The sequence below is a fragment of the Camelus bactrianus genome, chromosome 5 (genome assembly GCF_048773025.1).
Source record: "Camelus bactrianus isolate YW-2024 breed Bactrian camel chromosome 5, ASM4877302v1, whole genome shotgun sequence".
In the NCBI taxonomy this organism is placed as follows: domain Eukaryota; kingdom Metazoa; phylum Chordata; class Mammalia; order Artiodactyla; family Camelidae; genus Camelus; species Camelus bactrianus.
Window position 1 is genome coordinate 56,595,922 of NC_133543.1, and position 27,244 is coordinate 56,623,165.

A 27,244-nucleotide genomic window follows, 5' to 3' on the forward strand; every position below is an offset into this window, starting at 1 on the left:
TTATTGGCAAGCAATGTTGATTTTATTACTTAACTGCAATTAAAGAATATTGTTACATATTTAACTTAAAGGCAAATGTTCATTTTGTTTTTGGAATAAAGAAAAGAAAGTTAGTTGATGCTGCTCATTGGTAAATGATTCAATATTGAGTTGCATTAGTTTATTAAAATGAAATGAGTACATTTTATATTGCTGCCACCTACTATTTAGCTTATCCTAATAATTTTAAATTAAAGAGGTAGTTTTTTTTTTTTTGTTGGTGTTGTAATTGTTATTTTCCTCAGTTGGGAATGTTTATTTTATCTGTAAATCACAAAAGTTCACAACACTTATTATAAGGACTCAGGAAAAAAGTTAAGTTTCTTATCATTTCTCCCAAGTTGCTCATTGAGTGTCAGCTATTTAACTGGTATTGTATTAGATTCTTGGGTTATAAGAATTATTCTTTCTGCACTTTGACTGTTTTATAACTCTTCTACTTAATTTTGACCCTACAATTTACTTTTATTTATATTTAATTCTCTTGGGGGAAAGCTTATATCTTTTCTTATTCTGATTATCCTTTTTGATGCTTTCTTTCTAAACTTGATTTTTTTCTAAAGCTGTCAGATATTGATGTATCTAAAATTGAGTCAGATATTCCAAGAGTGGTATTAAGGTGAGAGTTGTGTTAATAAGGAAGGTTCTGTTCTCTGATGTGATCTGTTTCGTATGTGCTTTCAATAGCATTTCATGTTTTTGGTAACAAATTTGCTGTATTTAAAGCTTTTTCTGCTAATTGAATTTTGGTTTCTGTTGATTTCTGTGTAACTAATTTTTTAAAAAGTTGAATTCTTGTTATCATTTTTCTAAAACATCATCTGTTTAAATACCTCTGAATTTAACAGGAGTTACATTGATCTTTTAAATGCAGTGAGCTTTGGTACCATAAGATAACAAAATGTTGATCTTTGTTGTAGCTTACTAGTTTTCTATGAACTTAGTTAGGTATGCTTATATTTATTATTATAAATATCTGTGGCATATTTATAAAGAGAACCTATGGTGTGCCGAGAATAAAGTAGTGAACAAGGTAAGCATGGTGATCGTGTGCTAATGGAGCTTATATTCTAGAGGGGAAGGCCTTTTGTCAATTTCATTAGTGTGTATGACTTTGAAAAATTATTTATAAAGCAAAAGTTTATGTCAGTATCAAAATGTCTTCATTTGTTTTTGCCTTGTTGAAAAGATTTTGTGTTGTATAAGATGCATACTGAAAACATAGAAATCATATATTTACTCTTTATCTTATTATTGTTAAAAAAAAGTGCTTCTGGTTATGTTCCCTTATTCTTTTGATACCTATTTAGAGATTTTTATCTTAGCGCACAATTTTTCTATTTTGATTATAAATAAATATAACTAAGTTAAGTATATAATTATTTACCCTTTTAAGGAGATGTTAAAAGGTAGAAAATAAGTGAAGTTTTCTTTTGAAGTCACCAAGGTTAAATAGTCTTTCTTCTTCTGCAGATAGATATATGAGTGTTTATTGTTACTGATATTATTACTACTAGTTTTAATAATAATATTTTGTTATTTATTGATGTACTGTGTGCCAGATGGTGTGTATTTTACATACAGCACCTCAATTAGCCTGCCTAATAATAAATTATCTTCATTTTAGAAATGAGAAAGCTTATGAGGTAAAGGAACTTTCTCTGACTACCACAGTCAGTCACCAAGATTCTACCAAGAGATGTCCCGCTGGGAGGCTTCTGCTCTTTTAACTCTTACTGTTCTACACTGACTTTTAAGACTGATGCAGAGGATTCCCATTTTTCAAAGACACTCTAGTCTTCCACTTTAACAGCTTGATTCTTAAATCTTTACTCTGTTAGGATCCCTTAGATTCTGCTAGGGCATTTAACCAGTGACAAATAAGGAGTGGGATAGTAGCCCAGTCGTAAGAGTGGTATGGCTTATGAGTCAACAACAGAAAGTCAAATTGCTCTAAATAATAGTAGGGACAGCATCTCAAGGAGGCAACATCCTCTGTGTGCAAATGTAGCGACGACGCCGAGGGCAGGCCTATGCTTGGCTGGCTGTTTCCATTCAACCAGAGTTGAGCCCTTGTTACCATTTCATGAACTGAATATTTTTAATTACCTTTTTGGCTGTTGTTAACATAATGTAATTAAAACAAAGGATATTTGATATTTGATATTTTAAGGCTTTTAAGATTGTAGGTTCTGTTTTGTTACTTCTATCAGGAACCATCATAATTATTGTTTTCTCTTAAAGAAATTGATGACTTTTAGGCTTAAATTTAATTTCACTGGTTTCCCCCTAGATTCTTTCTGGAATATTGTTAATATATTTCTTAGGGAATAAAGACTTGAAGAAACTAGGTAGGCATACTATTTGAGATGTTTTGTTTTATTTGATTTGCTCATTAATGTTATTCTGCTTACTTACTTTTATTGTAAGACCTGCATGCTTATTTTAAATTTCCTGACAACTGGGCCATAGTTGCTGAGATTTTAAAGGACTCTGGCTGACAGTGGCTCCTTTGTGTATTACTTCTCAGTAAATTTTCAGAAGATAATACTATTCTTATCAGATGGCTTCTTAGCCTTTTCAAGCTTCTCATTTAACCAGATGTTAAATTGACTTTTCAGGTTTTTAACTTGATGAGCTATAGATGCAGGAGACGGAAAAGACCAAAGATAAAAACTGTCCTTGATTGTATTTTTATTCTGCATAGTATCTGTAGCTCTACCTATTTCTTAACACTTTGATATTACCATATTTGCAGGAAAGTGTTGACAAAGATTATACTGATTTGTAGGTATTTCTGTCACCTCTGTCTATAAAAGAGATGGGTGGCCTACAAGTTTGAGTTTCTCAATGTTTCCTTAGAATCTGCTTATCTGGTTTCAAAGCATATAACTGTGCCATAGCAACTCCAGGCCTTTGAAAAGAGAGCAGAGTTGTCTGCTATTCATTGCCTGTTGGAAATCTAACATAGAAGTGATAGAGAAGACCATCTAAAGACCCCTGAATCCTCCTCCTCCCACCAAAACCTGCTCATTCCATGGTTTTTCCTGTTTTGGTAAATGGCAGTTCCATCTTTCTAGTTGTTTATGTCAGGAACTTTGAGTTACCTTTGGAGTCCTCTCTTTTTCCTGTGTCCACATCCAGTTATCAGCAAATCTTTTTGGCCCTACCTTAAAAACATAGCCAGAATCTGACTTCTTACCACCTCCAGCACTCTTAATCTGGTCTGGGCCACCATCATTTCTTGCCTAGATTATTACAGAATCCTCCTAATGAGTTCTTCTGTTTCTACCCTTCTACTCTCTACAATCTAATCTCTGTACAGCTGTTTGTAATCTTTTAAAACATCAGTCAGATTCCAGCAATCCTCAGCTCAACATCCTCTAATGATCATCTCACTCAAAGTAAAAGCCAAAATCCTTCCAGCTATCTGTAAGTCCTACATGATCTCCTGTCATCCCTTACCACTCACTTAGTCTGCTTCGTCACACAGGTCTTGTTGCTGTTCCTCAAGCACACCAGTTGAAGCACAGGACTGCTTTGAACTTGGACTGCCCTTCTCTGAGAAATCTCCATGGCTTGCTCTCTAACTTTCTTCAGGTTTATGCTCAAATGTTATGTTGTTGGTGAACCCTTATATGACCATCCTACATATAATAGCAGTACCTTCATATGGCTTTGTGTTTCTAAGTAGCAGGAATCACCATGGACTTTTTTTGCTTTGTCATCTGTCGCCATTAGAATGTAAATTCTGTAAGGTCTGGGACCGCTCTGTTCTCATTGCCTAGAATAGTTCCTGATATATAGTACATGCTCAATAAATATGCATTGAGTGAGGGAATGAATGAATAAGTGCTTTCCATTCATTCTTCTACATATTCAAAATTATATCCTCCTAGTTAGTTCACAGGAAACTACACATTGGACCAAATAAATTAGCTTTTTGTAGGCCTTATTAAGCTGTGTTTTAGTGATTTGCACCAGGCCTTTAGAAGAAAAATAACACAAAAAAGAATTCTGCATTTGGTGTATATTGTCTCATGTCATTCGGTAGCCCTTACAGAAGGTGCCAGATGAGAAATGCCTTTGGAATTTAGTATGAGAAGTTCAGCTGAGGGGCAACTCCTTCTTTTTTGAAGACTACAAATATGCCATTAGTGGATTCACCAGTTTTATTGAACCAGTCTCTTATTGATGGCTATTAGGCTATTGTTATAATTACTACTTTGCTACTGTAAATAGGACTTAGGTGTGAATATCCTTACATATATCTTACATAATTTTATGTAAGTGTGTCTGTATGATATATTTCTAACAATACAGTTGCTGGATCAAAAGATATGTACAATTAGAATTTTGGTAGATGTTGCCAAAGTACCCTTTAAAAAGATTACATTGATTTATACCCCAACCAGTGGTTGAGTATAAATTTTGTGTTTTGAATTTTGACAAAAGCAGCCTTTTTTCCCCTATGTTTTTATTATCAGAAGTTTCTTCATTTAGAAGTTACTTCATTTAGAAAAATTCCACCTATGACTAGAACTAGAAGATTTTGAGTTTTAGATTCTCTACTCTTTGTGCATTTTGTGGTTTATGTATTGTTCAGATTTTTATATGTTTGTTCATTTATTCATTGAGCTGATAATCATTATCTGCTAGATGAGTACAAGGCACATAACTGGGAATTATAACAGTAAAAGCTAGGGGGATCTGAAATGAGAAGGGAGTGATATTGAGCATTGTTTCATGTGCCTATTGATCATTTGTATGTCTTCCTTGGAGAATTGCTTGTTTAGGTCTTCTGCCCATTTTTGGATTGGGTTGTTTGTTTTTTTCTTATTAAATCGTATGAGCTGCTTATATATTCTGGAGATCAAGCCTTTGTTGGTTTCATTTGCAAAAATTTTCTCCCATTCTGTAGGTTGTCATTTTGTTTTACTTATGGTTTCCTTTGCTGTGCAGAAGCTTGTAAATTTCATTAGGTCCCATTTGTTTATTCTTGCTTTTGTTTCTATTGTTTGAGTAGACTGTTCTAGGAGAACATTTTTGAGATATATGTCAGATTATGTTTTGCCTATATTTTCTTCTAGGTTTATTGTATCTCATCTTATGTTTAAGTCTTTGATCCACTTTGAGTTCATTTTTGTGTATGGTGTAAGGGAGTGTTCTAGCTTCATTGCTTTACATGCTGCTGTCCAGTTTTCCCAGCACCATTTGCTGAAGAGACTGTCTTTATTCCATTGTAAATGCAAATCAAAACTATGATGAGGTATCACCTCATACCAGTCAGAATGGCCATCATTCAAAAATCCACAAATGACAAATGCTGGAGAGGCTGTGGAGAAAAGGGAACCCTCCTACACTGCTGGTGGGAATGCAATTTGATGCAGCCACTGTGGAAAACAGTATGGAGATTCCTCAAAAGACTAGGAATAGACTTACTGTATGACCCAGGAATACTGCTCCTGGGCATATATCCAGAAGGAACCCTACTTCAAAATAACACCTGCACCCCAATGTTCATAGCAGCACTATTTACAATAGCCAAGACATGGAAACAGTCTAAATGTCCATCAACAGATGACTGGATAAAGAAGATGTGGTATATTTATACAATGGAATACTACTCAGCCATAGAAACCGACAACATAACACCATTTGCAGCAACATGGATGCTCCTGGAGAATGTCATTCTAAGTGAAGTAAGCCAGAAAGAGAAAGAAAAATACCATATGAGATCGCTCATATGTGGAATCTAAAGAAAAAACAAAACAAAAACAAACAAAGCATAAATACAAAACAGAAATAGACACATAGACATAGAATACAAACTTGTGTTTGCCAAAGGGGCAGAGGGTGGGAAGGGATAGACTGGGATTTCAAAATTGTAGAATAGATAAACAAGATTATACTGCATAGCACAGGGAAATACATACAAGATCTTATGGTAGCTCACAGAGAAAAAAATGTGACAATGAATATATATATGTTCATGTGTAACTGAAAAATTGTGCTCTACACTGGAATTTGATGCAACATTGTAAAATGATTATAAATCAATAAAAAATGTTAAAAAAAAAAAAAAAAAAGAAATGAGAAGGGAGAAGAACCAGAAGCCCTGGCACCATGTTACTGAAGGATTGCTATTATAGGATTCCTGTCTATATTCCTGACAGTTTTTTTTATCAGCAACATTTGAAAGGTTTTTTTCCCCCAATATTTAAGCCGCTAGTTTTATAATCTAATCAGAGCAGTGACATTGTTATCTACAATGACAACTTTTGAATCTAGAATTTAGGATATTTGTAAGGTTTGAATTGATTGGTGACAGATTGTTCTTATTTATTTAAACTGTGGCCTTAGTTTCAATTATTTATAAATGAAATATTTTTTATTTCTCAAAACTAGTTTTTACAAAAAATCTGAGCTATAGTTTCCAGAAGCTATGATTCAGAAGTAATTACTGAGGAAATAGAATTTAGACTCTTCATAGAGTATCATAGTATCATCTTCTGGGACTATTTTTAGAATTTCTCTGATTTAAAAATTCTCAGTGAATGCTATTTGTAAAGAATTAAGAATCAGGAAAAGTGTATAGTCTTTTTATGTTCATTTTTCTTCTTTTTTATAATAGCAATTGGTGACATACATCTTTTTTAGCTTAGAATTAGGAATTTTAGAGTTGCTCCTTATGTTAATGGACATTTGGGTTCCTATTATTTGATTATATGGATGAAGTTGCTAGGAGCATTCCTGTGTGTTAGTGGCTATATGCATCGGTTTCTTTTTGGTGTATTTCTGGGAGTGGAATTATTGGCTGATAAGATATCTGCTTAGTAGTAGATACTACCAAACAGTTCAGAGTGGTTGGATCATTTACACTCCCACCAGCAATGTATGAGAGGCTTATCACACAAAAAACCACAGTCTACTGTCCCACTCTTACCTCCCCCCAAATACTGATACCCAGAGACAATCACGTTCAATTCTTTCAGCTGTATTTTTTCCTGGGTAATTCACCTCTATATTTCAAAGTGAAATGCTTATGTTGCTATTTCATTTTTTAATTTAAACGTATCTATTGATTTCCACTATAAAATTTACCTCTTGTAATTCTCCTCACCCTCTCCTTCCCCATCTTCCTGGTAGTTCTCTTAACTTTTTTGGCTAAATTAATATTTGGTGTTTAAATTATAATTAGAATATAGATATTGATCCCAGCTGAGTGGTTCAGCATACTATGAACATATTATTTCTTTTTTTTTTCCATTGAGTAAATCATTGCTTTATTTAATTCATTTGAGTAGTTTTCTCCCCTAAACTTTGACTGAACTGTGAAACTCACTCCCACAATGGTCGAACACATCAGGTTCTTTATGTATTTTTCTTTTCTTTTGGAAATTTATTTTGAAAATACTGTGTTAGAAAGCCCTGTCCCATTTACTTAAATTAGAACAGTTCCTTTCTTTGGTTGGCTTCAGAACTATTTTCTTATGACTGCTGTTCATCATCATTCAGGGAATTTTTTGTTTTCCTTTTATGTTGGCTCCCCTAATTTTCTGTGTCCTATATTCTTTTTTTCTTGGTTCTTGTTTTTATTTTAGCTTTTTTAAAAAGACCTTGCTTGTATGGTGTTTTCTTCTGTCTTCACACTTGACTGGTACCTTGGCACATGTAGAATTTTAGGTTGACAAGATTTTTTTCTTAGAATTTTGAAGACCTTGTGTCATCTAGCTTTCAGAGTTGCTGTTGAGACATATAGTGTCATCTCAGTCCTTTGTATTCTTCGCTTCTTCTCATTTTTCTTTCCCCCCTTTTTTCTTTTTTCCTTTCTTTCCCTTTTCTATCCCTTCTTCCCTCCCTCCCTTCTTTCCTGTCTTCCTGCATGTCTTGAATAGATTCCTTAACTCTCTTTACTTCTGTTTTCTCATCTTAAAATAGGAATTTTTTTTGTACTTACCTCATAGGGTAAAGCTCTTCTGCATGTACCTGGCACATGGTAAGTGCTTAATAAATATTAGCCATTATAATTTTTCTTTGAAGTTGCTCTCTGCTGTCTGCATTTTCTGTTTCCTCTCAATTCCTTTTTTGTGGTTTGCTTTGGCGCTGTATGTTTGAGGCTTTCCTCAACTATATATTGATCTCTGCTATCAATTTATATTTAAGAATGAAGTCCTAAAAAGCCGATGGGGAGATGAGGGGAGATTTTTGACATGTAGGCTTCACTGTAGACTGATTGCACAGTGAGCTACCACTTTTTTGGCTGGTGTCCCACCCACCCCTACCCCCCACTAAAACCACTGGTATTTTTAGGCCTTTTCTGGGAGAGATACCTGGAGGTACTTAATTTGGCTGGCAGTATTTGGGAACTGAGAAGGGAGAGGGGTGCTGTGGGTCTCTACAGTCAGTGTGCATACTTTCCCTTAACTTTCCTTTCAGTGTGACCCTCCTTCCAGGCCTCTGTGCTGTGCTTGGGTACTGAGTCAGAAGTCTCTGGTGGATTTCTCAGAGTATAAACCTCTGTCTCCTGCCAGCTGTCTGACTTTTACACAGATTTTCATCCAGTTCTCCTATTTTAGTCCTTTACCTCACCTCTGCCTTCTGTGGTACATGGTGCCTCCAATTTTGGAATCTTCCTCGTTTCTGTGATGCAGTTGTATTGATTTTCTCCTCTGCATGCTCTTAGGTTTAAGCTTCCTCTGCCCTGCCAAGTCTGCTTTTCATCTTACAAAAATGGGTTGACGTCTCTGGTCTGCTTTTCCATTCTTTGTGTTTTTCTGGGTTTATACATTTTCTATCTCTTCACTATTATTTCAGTGGATTTTTTGAAAGGTTGTAGAGATAAATGTGTAAATTCAGTCCTTCATGTTTAACTGGTTATTGATGATCTAGTATTACTTTTTTCCTTTGAGGTTTTTTTTGGGGGGGAGGGGAATAAAATATAGTGGTACTCTACCCCTTCAGTGAATTTTTTTTACACTAAGAATTTAACTGATTAATTCAATTTGTTGAAACTACATCAAGCTTATTAAATTTCAGAGTCTTAAAAGTCAGGTACTGGATATTATGTTCTGTGTGCATGTATGTGTGTGTTTAAAAAATTCCTACCATGACATAGGCTTAGGTACTCAGTAAATTTATATTCATGAATGAATATATTTATTGGCTGTGGTTTTAATTTATTCATTCTTAAGTTCTTAGTTTTCACATGTTAATAAATTTACCTGACCATTTTGTCAATTGGGGTTGCTCAGCAAATAGGTAAACCCTGTATTAGGTTTTTCTGAAATTGAAAATATTGTGGTGTTTAATGTGTCACTGTCATCAAAAGATGATTGATCACTTGCAGGGTTTGTAGACACTGTAATGTTATGCAGCTTGTTTTTCTAATATTTAGCCTAATCACTTTCAGACAATGTCAGCCTGTTTTGCTGAGATGTCTTTTATGCACTGATTACCATTGTAATATACCCACACTGTTCAACAGAACTTTCTCTGATGATGGGAATGTTCTGTTATTTGTACTGTCCAATAAATATGGTAGCTACTAGCCACATGTGGCTGTTGAGCACTTGAAATGGCTAATGTGACTGGGGAAATGAATTAAAAATTGTATTCAACTTTAATCAATTTAAATTTAAGTTAATTAGCCACAGGTGACTAATGGCTACCATATTGGACAGCACAGTTACAGATCATTGTTCTGATAGGATGTGCTAAGTTTTTCATTTAAATAATTTTGTGTTGTCATTCACTTGAATTAGTTTGAAATAATGTATCCAACTGAGGAATAGGAGTTGGCTGGGTTATCCTAACTTTCCTAATTATAATTAGAACTACATTTTTGTTTGGATTTACATAAGAATAAAAGTATGCAATTGCTATCTCAGAACTGAAAATAAAATGTGTTTTAGGCTGGTGTAGCATGCCAGTTTTATTTGGAGTATTGGGGCAGGATAAGAGATTGAAAATGCAAGTAAAAGGTGAAAGTACTCTTGGAACCTCTCAGGGATTTTTCCCATCCTATAAGAGAAAGGAGAAATACTGTTTGAATCAAAGTCTGGTTTGGATTTAGAGTTTTTATATTCTTAAAGACAGTCATGGTAATGTTTTGTTTTGCATATTTAATGTTTGGATGAAATACTGTGTTTATGACATCAGACTTTGTGATTGATTCACATTAAATCAGAGATTTGTTTTGAATCAGGGATGAAGAATAATTGTAGTAAGTGCTATAAAATTAATCTTTCTCTAAGTAGAATTATGCCATTAATTGAGATCTGTGATAAGTTGAGTGTTGTTAAATTGATCAAAACTAAGTCAGTAAAGAAAAGTAAAGAAGTAAAAAATTCACGGGATTGGAAACATGGCTTTGATTGCAGAACGTTACAATTTTGCTTAATCTTTTTTAGTGAAACACAGCTTTTTGGAATAATGATTAGTACAGTTACCAATATACATGTAGTTTAGCAAAATACACCATATTTACTACTTTGTATAGTATTATGATTGTTAACTAACAACTAGATATTATGACCTTTGAGAAGATACATTAAACAATTCTTTCAAGTTATTTTTGTTCTTCTGAAGGCCTCAGTCCCCTCCTAATCCTTCATTCTCAGCAGACAGTTTCTCTTCCCATTTCATGGAATAGGAGCGCTCCCTCATTTTCTTGTCCTTCTCCTTTATTGGCTTGCAGTCATTGTCATTGATTCTGACCACACCTTGCAATTATAGTGGAAAAAGTGTCCTGTTTCCTGATTAAAAACAGATGCTTCCACTTGTGCTCTTATTTCATTTCTTTTTATCTTCTCAAAGACCTTGTATGTCAGTTATTCTACCTGGTTCTTGTCATTTCAGCCTATTTCCACTGTTTTTTGTTTTTTTTTTTCCTGTTTATGTTTTTATGAGCTCAGCCTTTTTTTACCATTGGGAACAGATACATATGTAACAGAAGGGAGTTGACCCTTTTTCCTTTTCTTCTTTATCCAGTCTTCTTAAACGGTCTCATTATACTTTTTCTAATTCCTCCCTTCCTAGCAATCTGTGTTTTAACAAACCTTCTACATGACTTTTATGCATGCTGAAGTTTGAGAACTGCTACCCAGAGTCCCTTCTTGTGGGTCAATCAAGAAGCTCACTTATTGTTATAAATTGGGAGCACAGGTTATAGTATTTAGAGGGCTGTTAGTGTATACTTACATAGACATAGAGAAATCAACTTTTGGTTGGATAAGGTGCTGTTTAAACCTAGAAACAGTCATTGTTGGTGAATTAGGATTAGTTTTGGCTGTGAGTTATGGAAAACTGAAAATAGCAGTGGCTTAAAAAGACAGAAGTTTCTTTCTTTCCTCCCTTCCTCCCTTCCTTCCTTCCTTCCTTCCTTCCTTCCTTCCTTCCTTCCTTCCTTCCTTCCTTCCTTTTATAATTACAGGAAATCCAGGTTTGGTGACTGCATGATTATCAAAGACCTTAGACTTCTTTACTCTTCTTGTTCTACCATCTTCAACACTCAACTTCTGCTCTGGTTCAGTTTAGCTACTGTGGCTATAGTCATCCTTTTCACATGCTAATCAGCAGGAAAGAAAGAAAGAGGAGAGGTCATATCCTTTCCGTTTAAAGAAACTTCCCAAGTAGATGCCCAGAACTTTTAAGTCCCATTGGCCAAAATTTAGACATTGGTCACACCCAGTTGTAAGGAAACGTGGGAAATAAAGTTCTTTAGGCAGCCATGTGTGAAGCTGTAATTAATGATTTTAAAATTGTTTTATAACATTACATGGTTTGGATTTACCACAAATGATTTAGTGGTTCCCTGTTGTTACACAGTTTAGTTGTGTATAAAATATTTGTTGCTATAAACAAAGTGAAAATAAATAGTCTTTCAAAATTGAATTAGTCAGCATACATATTAGGATACTGAGTATTTTTGGAGAGAACTTTGAAATAGTAAAAATAACATTTTGAGAATTTTCTCCAAAAACAAGAAAAATATGGTTCCTGTAAAGGGTAATGGAATTAAGCAATAGCTTATCAAGTATGGACTTTATCTGTTAAAAAAAATTAAAGAAATATACAGTATTGCTGACTTCATAAACTAATGCAGTAAAATAAGTATAAGTAATTTACATTTGTATGTATAAATGCTTTAAGTTTAATATATTTACTGGTGTCTAAGTCATTGATTTTCTAGTATTGCAGTGACATTTTATTTTTGTTTTGGAATACAAATCTTTCACTTTAAATTGATTCATTCTTTTCCTTTTCCTGAGCTATTACTTAAATTTAGAAAATAAATAAAAGTTGTGTTTGAATATGCATATACTTTCACTAGACTTACTATGTACTTCTCTTGATTTACAGGCCTTTTTGCAGATGTGTAATCTGCCTGTCAAAGTGGTTTGCAGGGCAAATGCAGAATATATGTCTCCATCTGGTAAGTGTTTTTTAGTTTTTAATTTCTCTGTTAATATTCTACATTAATAAAATTGTAGTGGTAGTCCAGTTTGTACCTAGATTTTTTTGAATGCCTATTTTTTTTGTTTACCCTTTAAAGAATTTTCCCCATGGTTTTATAAAATAACAATTGGAAACTTGACAGTCTTGGGGTGACATGTCTACTCATTTCAACTCTGGTCAGATGTGGTCAAGTCTGTAGATCATATCGAAAGTCCTTTCTACTTCTAGTATCCTCTGAATCTATAAACTTGCTTGGCAACATCTTCTTGCTATCTTTAAAAGTAAAAGTTCTAAGCATGATTATTCTGCCTAAATGAGAAGCAGGGCCCTCAGTTTTCTCTTAAGATCTCTATCTGATTGGTACCAGAGAATAGCTGTCTCACTGAGCTTTTGCCTGATCACCTGCAATAATAAGGGTATAACATTGGTTCCACTTTGTCAGGCAGAAAACTTTACTCACTTCTAATTTGTTGCCTTGATTTTTACATATTTCTTTATATTTAGAGATATATGAGTATTTAGTTGACTACCCGAACTGCTAATCTGCTTCACATCTATATAATGCTCAAAGTATTTTTAAGAAAAGATATAAAATACAGGCATACCTTGGACATATTGCAGGGTTCGGTTCCAGACCACTACAATAAAGTGAATATCACAATAAAGTGAGTCACATGGATTTTTTTGGTTTTCCAGTGCATATAAAAGTTATGTTTATACTATTCTGTAATCTATTAAATGTGCAATAACATTGTGGCTAAAAAACCAATATACATATCTCAATTAGAAATGATTAGAAATGCTAATCATTTTGTGAGTCAAACCCTTTTTGCTGGTAGACGGTCGTGATTGCTGCTGACTGATGGTGGTACTTGCTGAAGTTTGGGGTGGCTTTGGCAATTTCTTAAACTAAGACATTGAAGTTTGCCTCATTTATTGACTCTCCCTTTCAAGAAAGATTTCTCTATAGCATGCAATGTTGCTTGATAGCATTTTACCTATAGTAGAACTTCTTTCGGAATTGGAGTCAATCCTCTCAGACTACTGCTGTTTTATCAACTAAGTTTATGTAATACTCTAAATCCTTTGTGGTTATTTTAACAGTCTTCACAGCATCTTCATTGGGAGTAGATTCTATTTTAAGAAACCTCTTATTTTGCTCATCCATTAGAAAAACTCATGTTTTAATGGTTTATATTTATAACAAATATAATAATGATGGAAATGTTTGAAATATTGTGAAAATTATCAAAGTGTGATACAGAGACATAAAGTGAGCAAATGCTGTTAGAAAAATGGCGCCAACATGCTTACTCAATGCAATATGCTTACTCAATTCAATATACTTACTCAATGCAGGGTTGCCACAAACCTTGTTTGTAAAACAAAAACAAAAACAAAAAACCCCCCACAATATCTGTGAAGCACAATAATGCAAAGTGCAATAAAACGAGGTACACCCATAAGAACTCTTTCTACCAAGAACTCCAGACTGGTTATTGAAAGTGAGAAAGGCACTTTGCTCTCAAAATGTTCCACCCCAAAATACTCTTCAGTCCAGGCATTTCACTTACAAACAGTTTTCATTCTCAGATCAGATTGTCTCAGAAGACCTGCAGTATTTCTAGCAGTATAGTAGTTACAAAGATTTTATCCCAAGCTAACAAACAGTATGACCTAATGCTTACGTAGTAGATAGGAAGTTTTTTTTCTCTTTGGCAAGATTGATAAAGCAGTAGAAGAAAGGAAATGAGGAATTCAGTGTTTTTATATTGGTAAATGGAAATGTCTTCTAAATACGTCTGGTAAGTTGTATTCCAAAAGGCCTCCCTTTCCTTTGTAATGTTATTCTCTGGATGCGGAGGAAGCTTTTGTTGGTGCTGGGCTCCTCATCCATTACCCTCAGGCTGTCTGAGCCAGAGGAGTGAGTCTATTTAAAAGCACCATGAAGAAGCCTGCTGTTAGTGTGAACTCTATTTGAACTAGGTCTGGCAAAGTTTCTTCCTCTACCATTTGAGGTGGACTTTATAGCTCTTTGGAGACTATTTTGTTCTCATCATCTCTAATAATTTCATAAATTATTAGTATTTATAAAAATGAATACTACTTTTAAAATATAATATTTGTTTAGAGAAACCAATTTTTATAAGCATACTACTTGTTCTTTTTTCCCTACATGTATATTGGGAACATACTGTGTATTATAATTCATAAGCTAGCATACCTTCAAAGATTGTTAATTCTCTTAATTCCTGTTATTTTTTAGTTAGAGACATTTATTAATGCACCATTATGTGGTTAAACAATTGACCTGAATGAATATCTGAGATTTGAAAGTAGAAGATGTAAAAAAAATCTTCATAAAGATAACTTAAATATAGGTTGATTCATTGTACTCGGAAAAGAAAGCCCAGTTAAATTTTTTTAAATCTATTAGTGATCATTACCCAACATCCAGGTTCGGTTCATATAATTTGAATAATTAGTATTTACTGCTGTATAGTGATTTGTTAGCGTTAGCTTTAAAAAGGGAATATTGTGATCTGTTATATACAAGTGAGAACTCTAGAAATGAATCTCCTTGTTCTTTTTTCTTCTGTTTTAAAATTAGTAATTAGTGTTTTAAAATTTATAGAATTTAATGCACACATTTAACTGTAATTTTCAAACGTCATAGTGTTATGAAACTCTTTATTATAAAATATATATCCCAGTTTTGTGTTGATTTCTTTTTTAGCACAAACTTTAATTTACTGAGAGTGTTTTCACCTTTTTTTTTTTTTCTCAACAGGTAAAGTACCTTTTATTCATGTAGGAAATCAAGTAGTATCAGAACTTGGTCCAATAGTCCAATTCGTTAAAGCCAAGGTAACGAAAAAAAGATATCAAATGCATTTGATCACAGTTTCTCTTAAACAAGTCATACATCATTCTTTAGCGTGTCTTAACATTCACACTGATTTTTAACCTAGTTTTATAAAATGCAGATATAAACTACTAGAGAAATAGTTCTAAAGTGTAAGTTTTTTTTATTAATATAAATCAATGGCAAAGGATGCCATTTGACCTTTACAAAATGATAAGATAACCTTCTAACTCATGCTTATGAGAATTTTGATCAGAAATGAAAACTATTAGGTTGTTGTAAAATACCAGATTAACCTTTGAGAAGGGAATTATAAAGTTTGCTTAGAAGTTGAATGTACTAATTTATCCATTTGAATGATTCAGTTTAGATTTTAATAGTTATCAAAGAACAATCCACATTAACATTTTGGAGAAAATTCTTCCAGACTTTTACATATGTAGAAAAATAGTCAATACTATTATGTGTTATTTTGCAACCAGCCTTTTAAAATCATCAGTGTGTTTGGAAATAAAGATATATCATCTTTTTAAATTGTTGTATAATATCCTGTTATATGGATGTATTATGTTTTATTTTCTTGTCTTTATTGATGGACATTTAAGTTGCCAAATTTTGCTATTATTGAGTGCTAAGATAAATATTCTTGTACCTACACTTTGTATGCTTGTCAGATTATCTCCTAAAGATGAATTCTTAAGAGTGATATTATGTTATAGGGTATTCATTTTTAAAATCTTACAACAGATTGTCAGATTGAACTAAAGGTTATACAATTTTATGTATCCACTCATTACTGTACTGTATTAGAATTTAAAAATTAATGTCTGTTTCCCTATACCTTTACTGATAATTATTTTTAAAAATCTTTGACCACTTTGTAAGTAACACATGTCAGCTTTTTGGAATTTATTTTATTACTAAGAAGGTTAGTCTCTTAAAAAACAAGGTTTGTTGACCATCCTTGTTTTCTTCTTTTGTGAAATAATTGATAATGTAATTTTGTTCATTGAAAGATACATTTTTATAATGATAAATAAGTATGACTTATTAATATTTTATAGTGGTAGTAGAGTATTAACTATTTTTTCACATAAAAGAGTGATTTTTTAGGATGCTTTTTGGAAATTAATCCATTGGACATTTGCAGTATAACATTGATGCTATATTACTTGGTGGTAAGATAATTGAAAGTTTTTGTATATTTTAATGTGATGCTTTTTAAAATTTTTCTAAATTCCTTTTAGGGCCATTCTCTTAGTGATGGGCTGGATGAAGTCCAAAAGGCAGAAATGAAAGCCTACATGGAATTAGTCAACAATATGCTGTTGACTGCAGAGGTATAATAGAAGATAATAGGTCTTGAAAATAAGCTTTTTCTCTCATGAAAAACAATCTTTCTTATGGGTTATTTTAAAGTTACCAAGAAAATAGGAAAATAGTCAAGCAATTTTAGGGCTAATGTGGTTACTCAAATTATTTGATCATTATCTATGAACAAGTTGTCTGACATTTTCAGTTCTAGTTTTTGTTTGTAAACAGGAGTGATTCCTGCCCACTTATTATTTTATTTTGGCTTTATGAAGTTTACCTAAATAATATATATAAAATACTTTAATGGTATTTAGCAATATATTTTATGAATAAGAAATATTTTTAGAGGTACCACCACTAAGTTTAATAATTCTAAATAGCAACATTAGCCAAAAAAAAAAAACCCTCACATATATGACTTTTATAAAGTTGGCTTATAAAAAATTACCATGGCAAGAAATAACTTTCTCTATCCAGTTTCTCTTAGATATAGTAAAGTTCTGGTGACTGTTTTTTTTTCCTAGTTGTATCTTCAGTGGTGTGATGAAGCTACAGTAGGGGAGGTGAGTGGTTCTACAGCATTTATCTTAATTAAAATTTAATGAGAAAACACTTTTGCTCAGAATCCTAAGTCCCTGCTCATAAATGAAACATTGTGGTTTATACCATTAGTGATATAGTTTTTCACTTACTTTAATTTTGCTTGCACATACATTTTAGGGAAGCTATGTGTCATTGTTTGATATAACTGGTTGGTTGCAAAGTACATAAAAGTTTATGTATTTTTAAAGGGAATGGTTTAAAATTTTAATTTTTTAGATTGCAAAGTATGTTTTTTTTAAATCTTAGATGGCTCTATTTGTGTTCTCTGAAAATATATTTCCCTTAGAATTCTGTTTGTGAAAACAGGCTTTGTATTTAGAAAAAATTATGTTTTTAACATAATCTTTTTGCTTTAGATCACTCATGCTAGGTATGGATCTCCTTACCCTTGGCCTCTGAATCATATTTTGGCCTATCAGAAACAGTGGGAAGTCAAACGTAAGATGAAAGCTATTGGATGGGGTAACAAAACTCTGGACCAGGTCAGTTCAGATTGAAGTTGATAAAAGCCTCAACTTTAATGCATTAAGGAATTTATTTTTTTAATTGTTAGTCCTATAAAAAATCCCAACATAATAAAAAATTAACAAAACATTTGCTCTAATTTTCTCTGATGTGAAGTAGTGTTTTCTTTTATAAAAATCACTCATGCTTTTTGTAAAACAAATTATGTAATATAGAAAACTTCAAAAGGAAATAAAAATTATCTGAAAGCCTACCAGGGGGAAATTGCCAGTGTTAACTATGCAGAGAACATTCTTCTAGGTGTCTCTAATACTATTTTCCTTAAATGGGATCATATTATACCTTCTGCTCTATAACCTGATTTTTTTTTCTATTTAACAATACATTGTAGGCATTTGTTTTTTATGCCAATAAATATAGATCTGCAGCATCAGGGCTTAAAAAAAAAACCTCTGTTAAATGCAGTGCTTAATATACCTGCTTTTCTTTGGTCTTAAATTTACTGAAGTAGCAAAATTTAAAAAATATATCTTATCAGGGTCATGAGTTTGAGCATCATTAAGCTAATCAGCGTCTCTTTTAAGGATACCCCTAGTTCTAGCCAGCCAGCTCACTGATGTTGTGCCTTTGGCCACAAGGGGGATTGGATAAATGAATAGGGATGGAGTAAATAAAATCTATTTCCACTAGTGGGGAAACAATTCAAATGCTTTAACTCATGATGGGTCAGCAGTGCCAGCTTTATGAAGCAGATTTTTTAATATATGTGAAGTCATTTGATTATATGAATTCAGGAAGACATTTTTGTAGGGAGTAGAGTTTTGAGATAAAAACTCTTGATAGTAATTCTTATAAGTAACTTAAATGTACTTGCACTTAAAGGAAATATGCTCTCAAATTTTTTCTTCCTATTTCTTATGTAGAAGGTATTATTTTATATGTGGTGTACAGTCTGATTTAAATGTACTATAAAAAGTTACCTAAATTTATATTTTTATTATAAACTATGATACAAATTAAGTTTTAGACACATTTTATTGTTTTGCTAATTTAAATATTTTTCTTTGGGGTCTGTTTGTGTTAGGTCTTAGAAGATGTAGACCAGTGCTGTCAAGCTCTTTCTCAGAGACTGGGGACACAGCCATATTTCTTCAATAAGCAGTAAGAATTTTATTCTTTTTAGTTAGTTTTTTTCCTGTATTATTTTACCATACATATCATATCATAGAGAAATTGTTTTATCAAGAATTATTTACGAAAAGAGTTATATTGAAGTTCATTTTTGCACTCATTAACCAATTAATTTCTTGGGTGTCAGGCACAGCACTAGCTTCTGACAGCCTAAGATTTCTAAAATGCCATACTAGCCTTCACGAATTTTCTCCTGAGGGCAGACATGTAAACAAGTCATTATTGTATGATGTGATAGAGGTTCTACTAGAGGTAGTTCAAAGTGCTGTGTGTGGAGCTATGACATCCTAACAAAATTCTGAACTTGCAAAGTACTATTAAAACATGAAGTGTAGCCATATCTGTTTGTATAGAATGATACTCTGGGGACTAAAAAGTGAATAAAAAACAATAAAACATACTGTAGGATAGATGAGCGCTATTATGAACTTTTCTTTTAAAATTTAATAAAAATATTTATAAAGCATAGAGGTGACTGTGAAGGATATAGATTAAATATGTATATAAATGTAAATTGAGTAATTCATGTTTTGTTAAGACAGAATTTTTTGTAATTTGGAAAATAATATCTAATGTAGGCAAAGAATGAATTTTTCTTTTTTTTTAAGTTACAGTTTTAATATATCAGAATCAGCTATCCTGTGATCATGTTTAAGATGAGTTTAAATTATTAGCATTTTAACTCAATGGTTTGCTTAGAATTCTACTATTTTCTTGGCTTTTTAATAAAAATCTCTTGACTTTTAGATTGGTAATTTTTAAAAAGTTTTATTTGGTATTATTCATTATATCTTCATAGGCATTTATCTATATAGCTATATCAGACATATTTTGGTAGAGATATTAATATTTGTAGCAAAAATGACTGTGATGATAACTTGGAAATATTGAAGTGATACTAATGTATATGCTATATAACTGATATTCAGATAGAATTGGGGTCTGTTGCTCTCTGAAGCAGAAAGGTCACAGAGTTTAAACCATGAAATCCTGGTAGATAAAACTTCTACATCTATGTTCTTAGTTCTAGCGATGTTTGCTATGCTGATTCTAGTTGTTTAGTCCCTAATACAAAAGAAATGTATTCAAATGTTAGTATTTTGTAGTTCCTTTTCTTTCTGCTATAGGAATTCTTAGGAGCTGGAAAGCTCAGAAGGGGTGTATTTTATTGTTTGAAGTATATTATGCTGTGTTAGGAGTTAGTTTTGTTATGCATGTTGTATCCATGGGAGGTCAGGATAAAAGCTCTAATTTATTTTTCTCCTCATTTAAGTAAGCTCCATGTCAAAGAGTTAGTAACCACGTATCATTTGGCATGTGATTCAGTAGAAATATCAAGATTTTTTTTCTTCATAAGAGTACAATTATGTTTAAACTTGTAATGAGAAATTCAAAATTTAAAGTAGTTATAAAAACCAAGGTTTAAAAATAAAAAACCAAGGATTGCTATTGAGAAACTGTTTAAATGATATTAAGATACAGGTTTTTAAAATAATTTTACCTTGTATGAGACTTAGATAAACATTTTTACTAACAGTTATGATTGAAGAATACAATAGATTTAATTTTTAATTTTAATTTTTTATCCAATTGTTTAACTAATATGAAAATGTATTTCCCTATGTATCCTCCTCTTACCCTCTAAACTTAGAATCAGCTTTTCTCCTAGCTTATATTATTGGTCATGTTGAGAGGCCTCACAAAAGAAACTCAGTGGCTTTACTTGATGAGAGAACGGGAGAGGTAGTTGAGGGAGATCTTGCAACACAAGGTAATTGGGAAAAGAGGACAAAGATGCTAAATGGTAGAAAGGAAAAAGGAAAGTGAATCTGAAAAAAGAGGAAAAATACAGGGTAGATACTAACAATTGTTGGGTTTTTATCCTTCATAATATATAATGTTAAAGCTTTTAAATATTTAAATCCTATTTCTAAAATGCAACTCAAACAAAGTCTGTGCTATCTGTTGCATACTTGTGACCTTGCTGATGTGATATCTCTTGACACCTACACAAAGAGCTGGTCATTTGTTACCTTTCACCTGGTGAGTGTGGATTTGGGATAAGAAACTAAAACTTAAAGTGGTGTTTTTATGTTACCTTTTTAATAAAGGGGAAGAAGAAGTAGAAAATTTATATATATATTTTTTTCCAAATGTAATTAAGATAGAGCTATATTGCTCTAAAACATTTATGAGCTCCTTGCAGGTCTATGTGTTTTCCAAATAAATCCTGTTAGTTAAAGGAATAAATATTGGTTAAAACTTGATTAAAATGAATGAGAAATTGGAAAAGGAGTTAGAGTTGAAAAAGAAAAAATACTATTAACCGTTAAGTAAATGGTAAAATTGGAAAATATGCCTTCATATACTGATAGGAAAGTATTTTGAAGAAATGATGCAAAAATTGCAGTTTTGAGAATCTGAAGAAGGAAAATTTCAGGGAGAAATAGGATTTCCATTGAGGTTTATTCAATTAAGAAATCACTAGTTAAGAAAATTGGGGAGAAATCTCTCAAAAATATCCAAAGGCAAAATATAGCAAAGTTGATGGCAAGGGGCTTGATTTATAAACTTGAGTGATGGTCCTAAAGATCAGTGATTGATATATAAAGAAAAGATATGTAGGTGGGGAAGGGTATAGCTCAGTGACAGAGTGCATGCTTAGCATGCACGAGGTCATGGGTTCAATCCCCAGTACTACCATTAAAAAAATGAATAAATAAATAAACCTAATTACCACCCCCCCAAAAAAATAAAATAAAATAAGGATTATTTTTGTTAGTATGAAGGCATGATCAGTTAATGGCGTAATGGGAAGGAAAAATTAGGGAACACTCAGACAAAATTAATGTTTTTGAAACTAGACTGTAAAAGGTATCAGAGAGAAAGAAACATGGAACCATAATAAGTGAAGAACACAAAAAAGATGAATACAAAACATTTTTTAATGGGAGAGGTTAGGAAAACTTTCACATTTTACGGTGTTGCTTTTATTTTGATATTCAAATGAGAATATTCATGATATTCAAATAGTAGATAACTGATGGATGTTAGCTGGACCTACTGTGATAACCATTTTACAGTATATGCAAATCGGACCATCATGCTGTGCACCTTAAACTTATATAAGGATGTATGTCAATTATTTCTAAATAAAACTGGAAAAAAATAATAGTAGATAACCAACTGAAATGTGGAAAGAATGATAATGCAAGATGAAGAGGCAACAAATTATAAGGATTTTAAAATTATATTTGTCACCCTGGGATGTTTTCCTAGTAAAAAGTCTATAAAGATAAATGCAATAATATGTATGAAAGGTGTTAAAGATCTTAGGAAGAGAGTTGCTCTCTATATCCAAATTACAATTCACAGAAAGGTGGAAATGTTATGTTTTCTCTTCATATCATATAGGAAAGGTAATTAAAACTGGAGGTACATGAAGATCTTGGCTTGATTAAACAATTCAGTGGAAATATTGGGTAAAGTGTAATGTTTTGTCCTTGTCTCTCATAGGAGTTGTAAGTATTTTTCTGGGTTTATTGTCTTTTTTTTTTTCACGCCAAGTTTATTGTGATGTAATTTACATGTAGTAAAACTGACACTTACATGTGTATAATTCTGTAAGTGTCAGCAGTACATAGTTGTGTCCCCACTGCTAAGTGTACTTTTTAAAAAGAAGGAATTATGGGAATCCATCATTTATTTATATCAGTCAGTTAATATAAGTAGTTGCTGAAATTTGTAAGGATTACAAAAAATATGCACTAAAAGTTATGTGTGTGTTTTATTTGATTTAGTATATTGTATTCTGCTTCCTATTAGATGTGCTAAAAGTAATTTGTCATGAAGTTGCTGTCTTTAGGTAACTTCAGATCAGTTTTTGTATACTCGTTACCCATATTATAATTCAGCACCTTTTGAATTATGTGGATGTATATTTGTAGCAAATAACATTTTGACCACTGCAGGGATAGTACTAGACCACTCTGGTTTGAACATACATTCATACCTGACCTCATTCAGAGCCTTCATTTATTGATAAAAGATGCCCATCTATACTATTGAAAGTTACATCAGAGAATATATTCTTTTTAGGCTGTAGTACAAGAAGGGTAGTTGATCCTAAATAAGGATTAGGTAAATAAATCCTAAATTGGTAAGATAAGATACACCTTTTAAGAAATATGTTTAGGGATCTGGAAAAGTTGGTGTTTGTATTACTTCTCACAAAGTGCCTCAACTCTACATTTATCCATCTTTACATCCTTGTTTTTTTTTTTTTTTAGGTTTCTATTTGTTATTGATTCTTCATCTATAATGATAGGATCACGGTGCTGTTGTGTCAGCAGGACACTTGTCATTTTTTTTAAGCTATCCTGTTGACTACCCTGAAACACGGCCATAAATTGCACATCTAACTTGAAAGTGTCAAAATAAGGAAGGCTTTGGGAGAATGTGAATAACTACTATTGAAAAATTAAATATCCTACACAACTTAGGCAGGATACTTTCTTTTCTATTTCATTTATTCATTCAGAAAATAACTATTCATTTCCTTAGATACTTTGCTAAGAATTGGGGGTATAAAGATACATGCAGTGTTACCTTAAAGAGCTTAGAGTATAATGGGGAAAACATTAAGTAAACAGTTATAGTGTGGTATGAGAAATACTTCATCTTTTTATTGATTCATTAAACACATATTTATTGAGAACCTACTTTGGGCCAGGCATGGTTCTGGGTATTAGAAACACAGCAGGAAACAAGTAGACAGTATCCTGGTAGAGGGAGACAGACAAAACAAATTTTAGATAGTTTTAAGTGCCACATGGAGAATTAAAATAGGATCATATCACAATAAGTGACTCTATGGCCACTTTAGTTTAAGTGGTCAAGGGAGGCTTTAAAACGTGACATTTAAGCTATATTCTTAAAAACAAGGAGGAGCCAGTGGTATGAAGTAAGGGTCAAGAAGGAGTGTTCCATTCCAGGTAGCAGGAATAGTTGCGTTAAGGCTGTAAGATTGTCTAGAGTTTGTTAGTTCAAATGGAAGAAGCAAAGCCAGGTATGGTTGTGTATTGAAAATGGTAGGAGATGAAGCTAAGGAGGAGGTAAACCAGGGCAAGATCATCTAGGATTTGTATGCTTTGGGTAAGCAGTTTGGTATGCTAGTGTAAGTGGAATAGAAATTCATTGGAATATTTTATGCTTGAAGTGGTATGATCTGGTGACTTAAAAAAAATAGAAGCAGTAAGTAGAAGCAGGAAGTCTCAGAAGGAGGCTAGTGCAGTGAGTGGTCTAGGTGAGAGATGATGGTAGCTCAGATGAGTTAATAATAGATAAGTGGTGGTATTTAGGATATATTTTGGTGATTGTGTCTCTGCAGGCTTGCTAATGGATATGGGAAGGTGAGAGAAAGAGGACTCAGTAACTCAAATTTTTGCCTTGAACAACTGGTGTATAGTGGTGACTTTTATTTTGGGAAGATGAGGGGACAAGTAAGTTTGAGATGCTTATTCAACATTCAAGTGGAAATGTTACGTAGGCCTTTGAATATATGATTCTGTAGTTTAGGGGAGAGACTCGGACTGGAGATAAATATTTAGGAATTAATGGCATGAAGATCAGATAGAAAGCCATGCAGCTACAAATGGTCATTCTTCAAGAGTGACCAAGGCCACATAGCTAGTAAGTGGCAGAATTAGGATTTGAAGGACCCCAAAATCTATTCTACCAAACCAGATTACTGTAACGCATTTTCACGTTTCAGGTGGACTGACGTGTTTTCTCAATAATTTTGTCTGACAGCAATAATTAGTTCATAATAATGGTGTTCTTTTCTCCTTTCAATAATATTGTGCTAGTACAATACAACATGGGGGTTGGAAGCACTCTGCTGCAGCTGAAAAATCCATGTATAACTTTACAGTCTGACCTCCGCATCTGTGGTTCTTCATCTGCAGAGTCAATTAACCACAGATTGTGTAGTGTTATAGTACATATTTATTGAAAAAAATCCACTTGTAAGTGGGCCTTCGCAGTTCAAACCCAGTATTGTTCAAGGGTCAACTGTAATTATTTTAATAGTGTAGATTGGTGGTGTCCCATTTATAGACCAGTTAGTAGTAAAGTAGATAAATTTCATTTTTTTTTGTTAGTGATACGTAATTAAAGGGAAAAAACCCTAGAAAAATTTTTGTTGAAGCCATCTTTATGATTATATCTCCTTTAGAAAATTAAGTTTACTTTAAAAGTGAAAAGTGGTAAAATTAAAGTTAAATCATGTTAATATGATTGGGTAGTCAGATACCATTTTGTTATCCTAGTGCCACAGTGAAATTCTCTGCTTTGACAGCATTTTGCTTATGCATCTATTAAAGCACTTAGTGTGTTGTGGTAGTTTATGTTTTGTGTCTGTGTTTTAGAGTATCTTTCTTATTTATATATCTTTAGCAATTGGCACTGTTCTGGACACAATGGAGACCTACTGTATATATTTAGTGAATAAATTAATAAAATGAATATGATCATTTACACTAATATTACTTTAACACATTTAAATGATACTACTATTTAAAAAAGCAAGTCTCACGAGTAACAAATCATAGTTTAAAAGATTTTTTTCATATCTTACAAGAGAAACTCCAATAAAATAGAATAAATTCTGTCAAGTTGGGGTAGGATTTATTTCTTATGTGACTTTTTCCATTTAAATAGATGAATAAAATGTTTACAAAATAGTATATATTCTACCATACAAGTTGAACACTGTTCATGTTACTCTCATTTCTGCTTTTGTTTTAGGCCAACTGAACTAGATGCGCTGGTATTTGGCCATCTGTACACCATTCTTACCACGCAGCTGACCAATGATGAACTTTCTGAGAAGGTGAAAAACTATAGCAACCTACTTGCTTTCTGTAGAAGAATTGAACAACACTATTTTGAAGATCGTGGTAAAGGCAGCTCATCTATCAGTTTGCCTTAGTGTTATGTGTTAATTTAGTTATTATTTTTAAAAAGTTTAACTTTTGAAATATATGTTACTTGAATGATATAATAGATAGTGGTATCAAAATTTTAAAACCAAAAACACTGCTTTTCAAAACCTTAAAACCAAAACAAATTATATAATGTATCGTATACATGTGCTTTATACTGTTATTTGTGTACATATTGAAATAATTTTGAATGACTTCATTTGAAATGTTGCATTCTATATTTTGAAATTTTTGTTTTCTTGACACATATATATATGCTTATAAAAATAAAGCTCAAACCACTGTATGGCTGGTGTTTTTACTTTCTTTCCATCTTTCTGAAAGCCACTCTCAGCTTTATATATGGAATAAACAGTGTTTTTTCCAAGGCTATACTTTGTGTTCCATACTCCCAAGATTACTTTGCTAGATACACGGTGAGCCCGGTCATGGGAAAAATGTTCTTAACAATATGTGCTTAGAAAATGCAAATGATTATAAAGTGAGTAACTTCTGGAACAGGTTACCATTTAAGAGCATTTTTCATATCTAAACTTTATTGAACTTAAAAACATTTTAACAGAACAGCTATAATTTGATAAAGGGATAGTTTCAAGGAACTTTTTTTCTGAAACTTCTTTTTGAGACAGAATATTTTAATAATACTGTTTTATTGCTTTTGTGGGGAAGTGAGGATAGTTTTCACAGAAGTATCAACAAAAATTTATATATAAGCACTAAGGGTTATATGCTATATTTTGCCAATTTATCTAATATTTTACATAAAGCCAGGGATGCTATGAAACAATTAGATGTAAAAATCATTTCTTGAAAATGTCTAGGGTAGTCATATTTTATGTTTTCTCTTTATGCCCCAGATATTTTAATTCATTTAATCCTTACAAAAACTATGAAGGTTACTATTCCCAGTTCACAGGAGAGGAAATGGAGACAAAAAAAAAAGGGTAATATGTTGCCCAAGGTCATAGAGTTAGTAAGTGGTTGAGTGGAAATTCAAACCCAGGCAGTCTGGCATCTGTTTGGCTTTTAAAGAGGTCTACAAGTTTTTTTAAGATTATAGATTTATACCTCATAAGGGATGTATTAGGTTCTCCTTAGCCTAAATTCCACATAATCTTTGGGTCTCTTTTGACCGTATTGCTATTTATTACAGCTTTCCTGAACTAATTTTGTAATGTGTATTATTATTAAAATAAAAAATCCCAAGTTACTTGTGTTTTTGCACAATTTTTATGACAGTTTTTTTGTATATATTTTTGTATATTTGTTTTATTCTGAATGATCATTTTTTCTTTTAATAATC

The 27,244-nt window shown here is 32.5% G+C and overlaps 1 protein-coding gene across 2 annotated transcripts in view; it reads left to right on the forward strand.

Annotated features, from left to right (window-relative positions):
* Positions 1–26,227, forward strand: part of MTX2 (metaxin 2) — a 59,365-nt gene extending 33,138 nt beyond the window's left edge. Inside the window, exons 4-11 of one of the 2 annotated variants that reach the window (XM_045520945.2) lie at positions 12,403–12,475; positions 15,290–15,366; positions 16,612–16,704; positions 17,203–17,241; positions 17,638–17,763; positions 18,831–18,907; positions 24,327–24,438; positions 25,745–25,887. In XM_045520945.2, the coding sequence (XP_045376901.1) occupies positions 12,403–12,475; positions 15,290–15,366; positions 16,612–16,704; positions 17,203–17,241; positions 17,638–17,763; positions 18,831–18,907; positions 24,327–24,438; positions 25,745–25,753 (606 nt within the window). In that variant the 3' untranslated portion in view covers positions 25,754–25,887. Of the gene's footprint in view, positions 1–12,402; positions 12,476–15,289; positions 15,367–16,611; positions 16,705–17,202; positions 17,242–17,637; positions 17,764–18,830; positions 18,908–24,326; positions 24,439–25,744 lie in introns of both variants that reach the window. The other variant, XM_010960724.3, reaches the window with a different exon arrangement.
* The last annotated feature ends 1,017 nt before the right edge of the window (positions 26,228–27,244 follow it).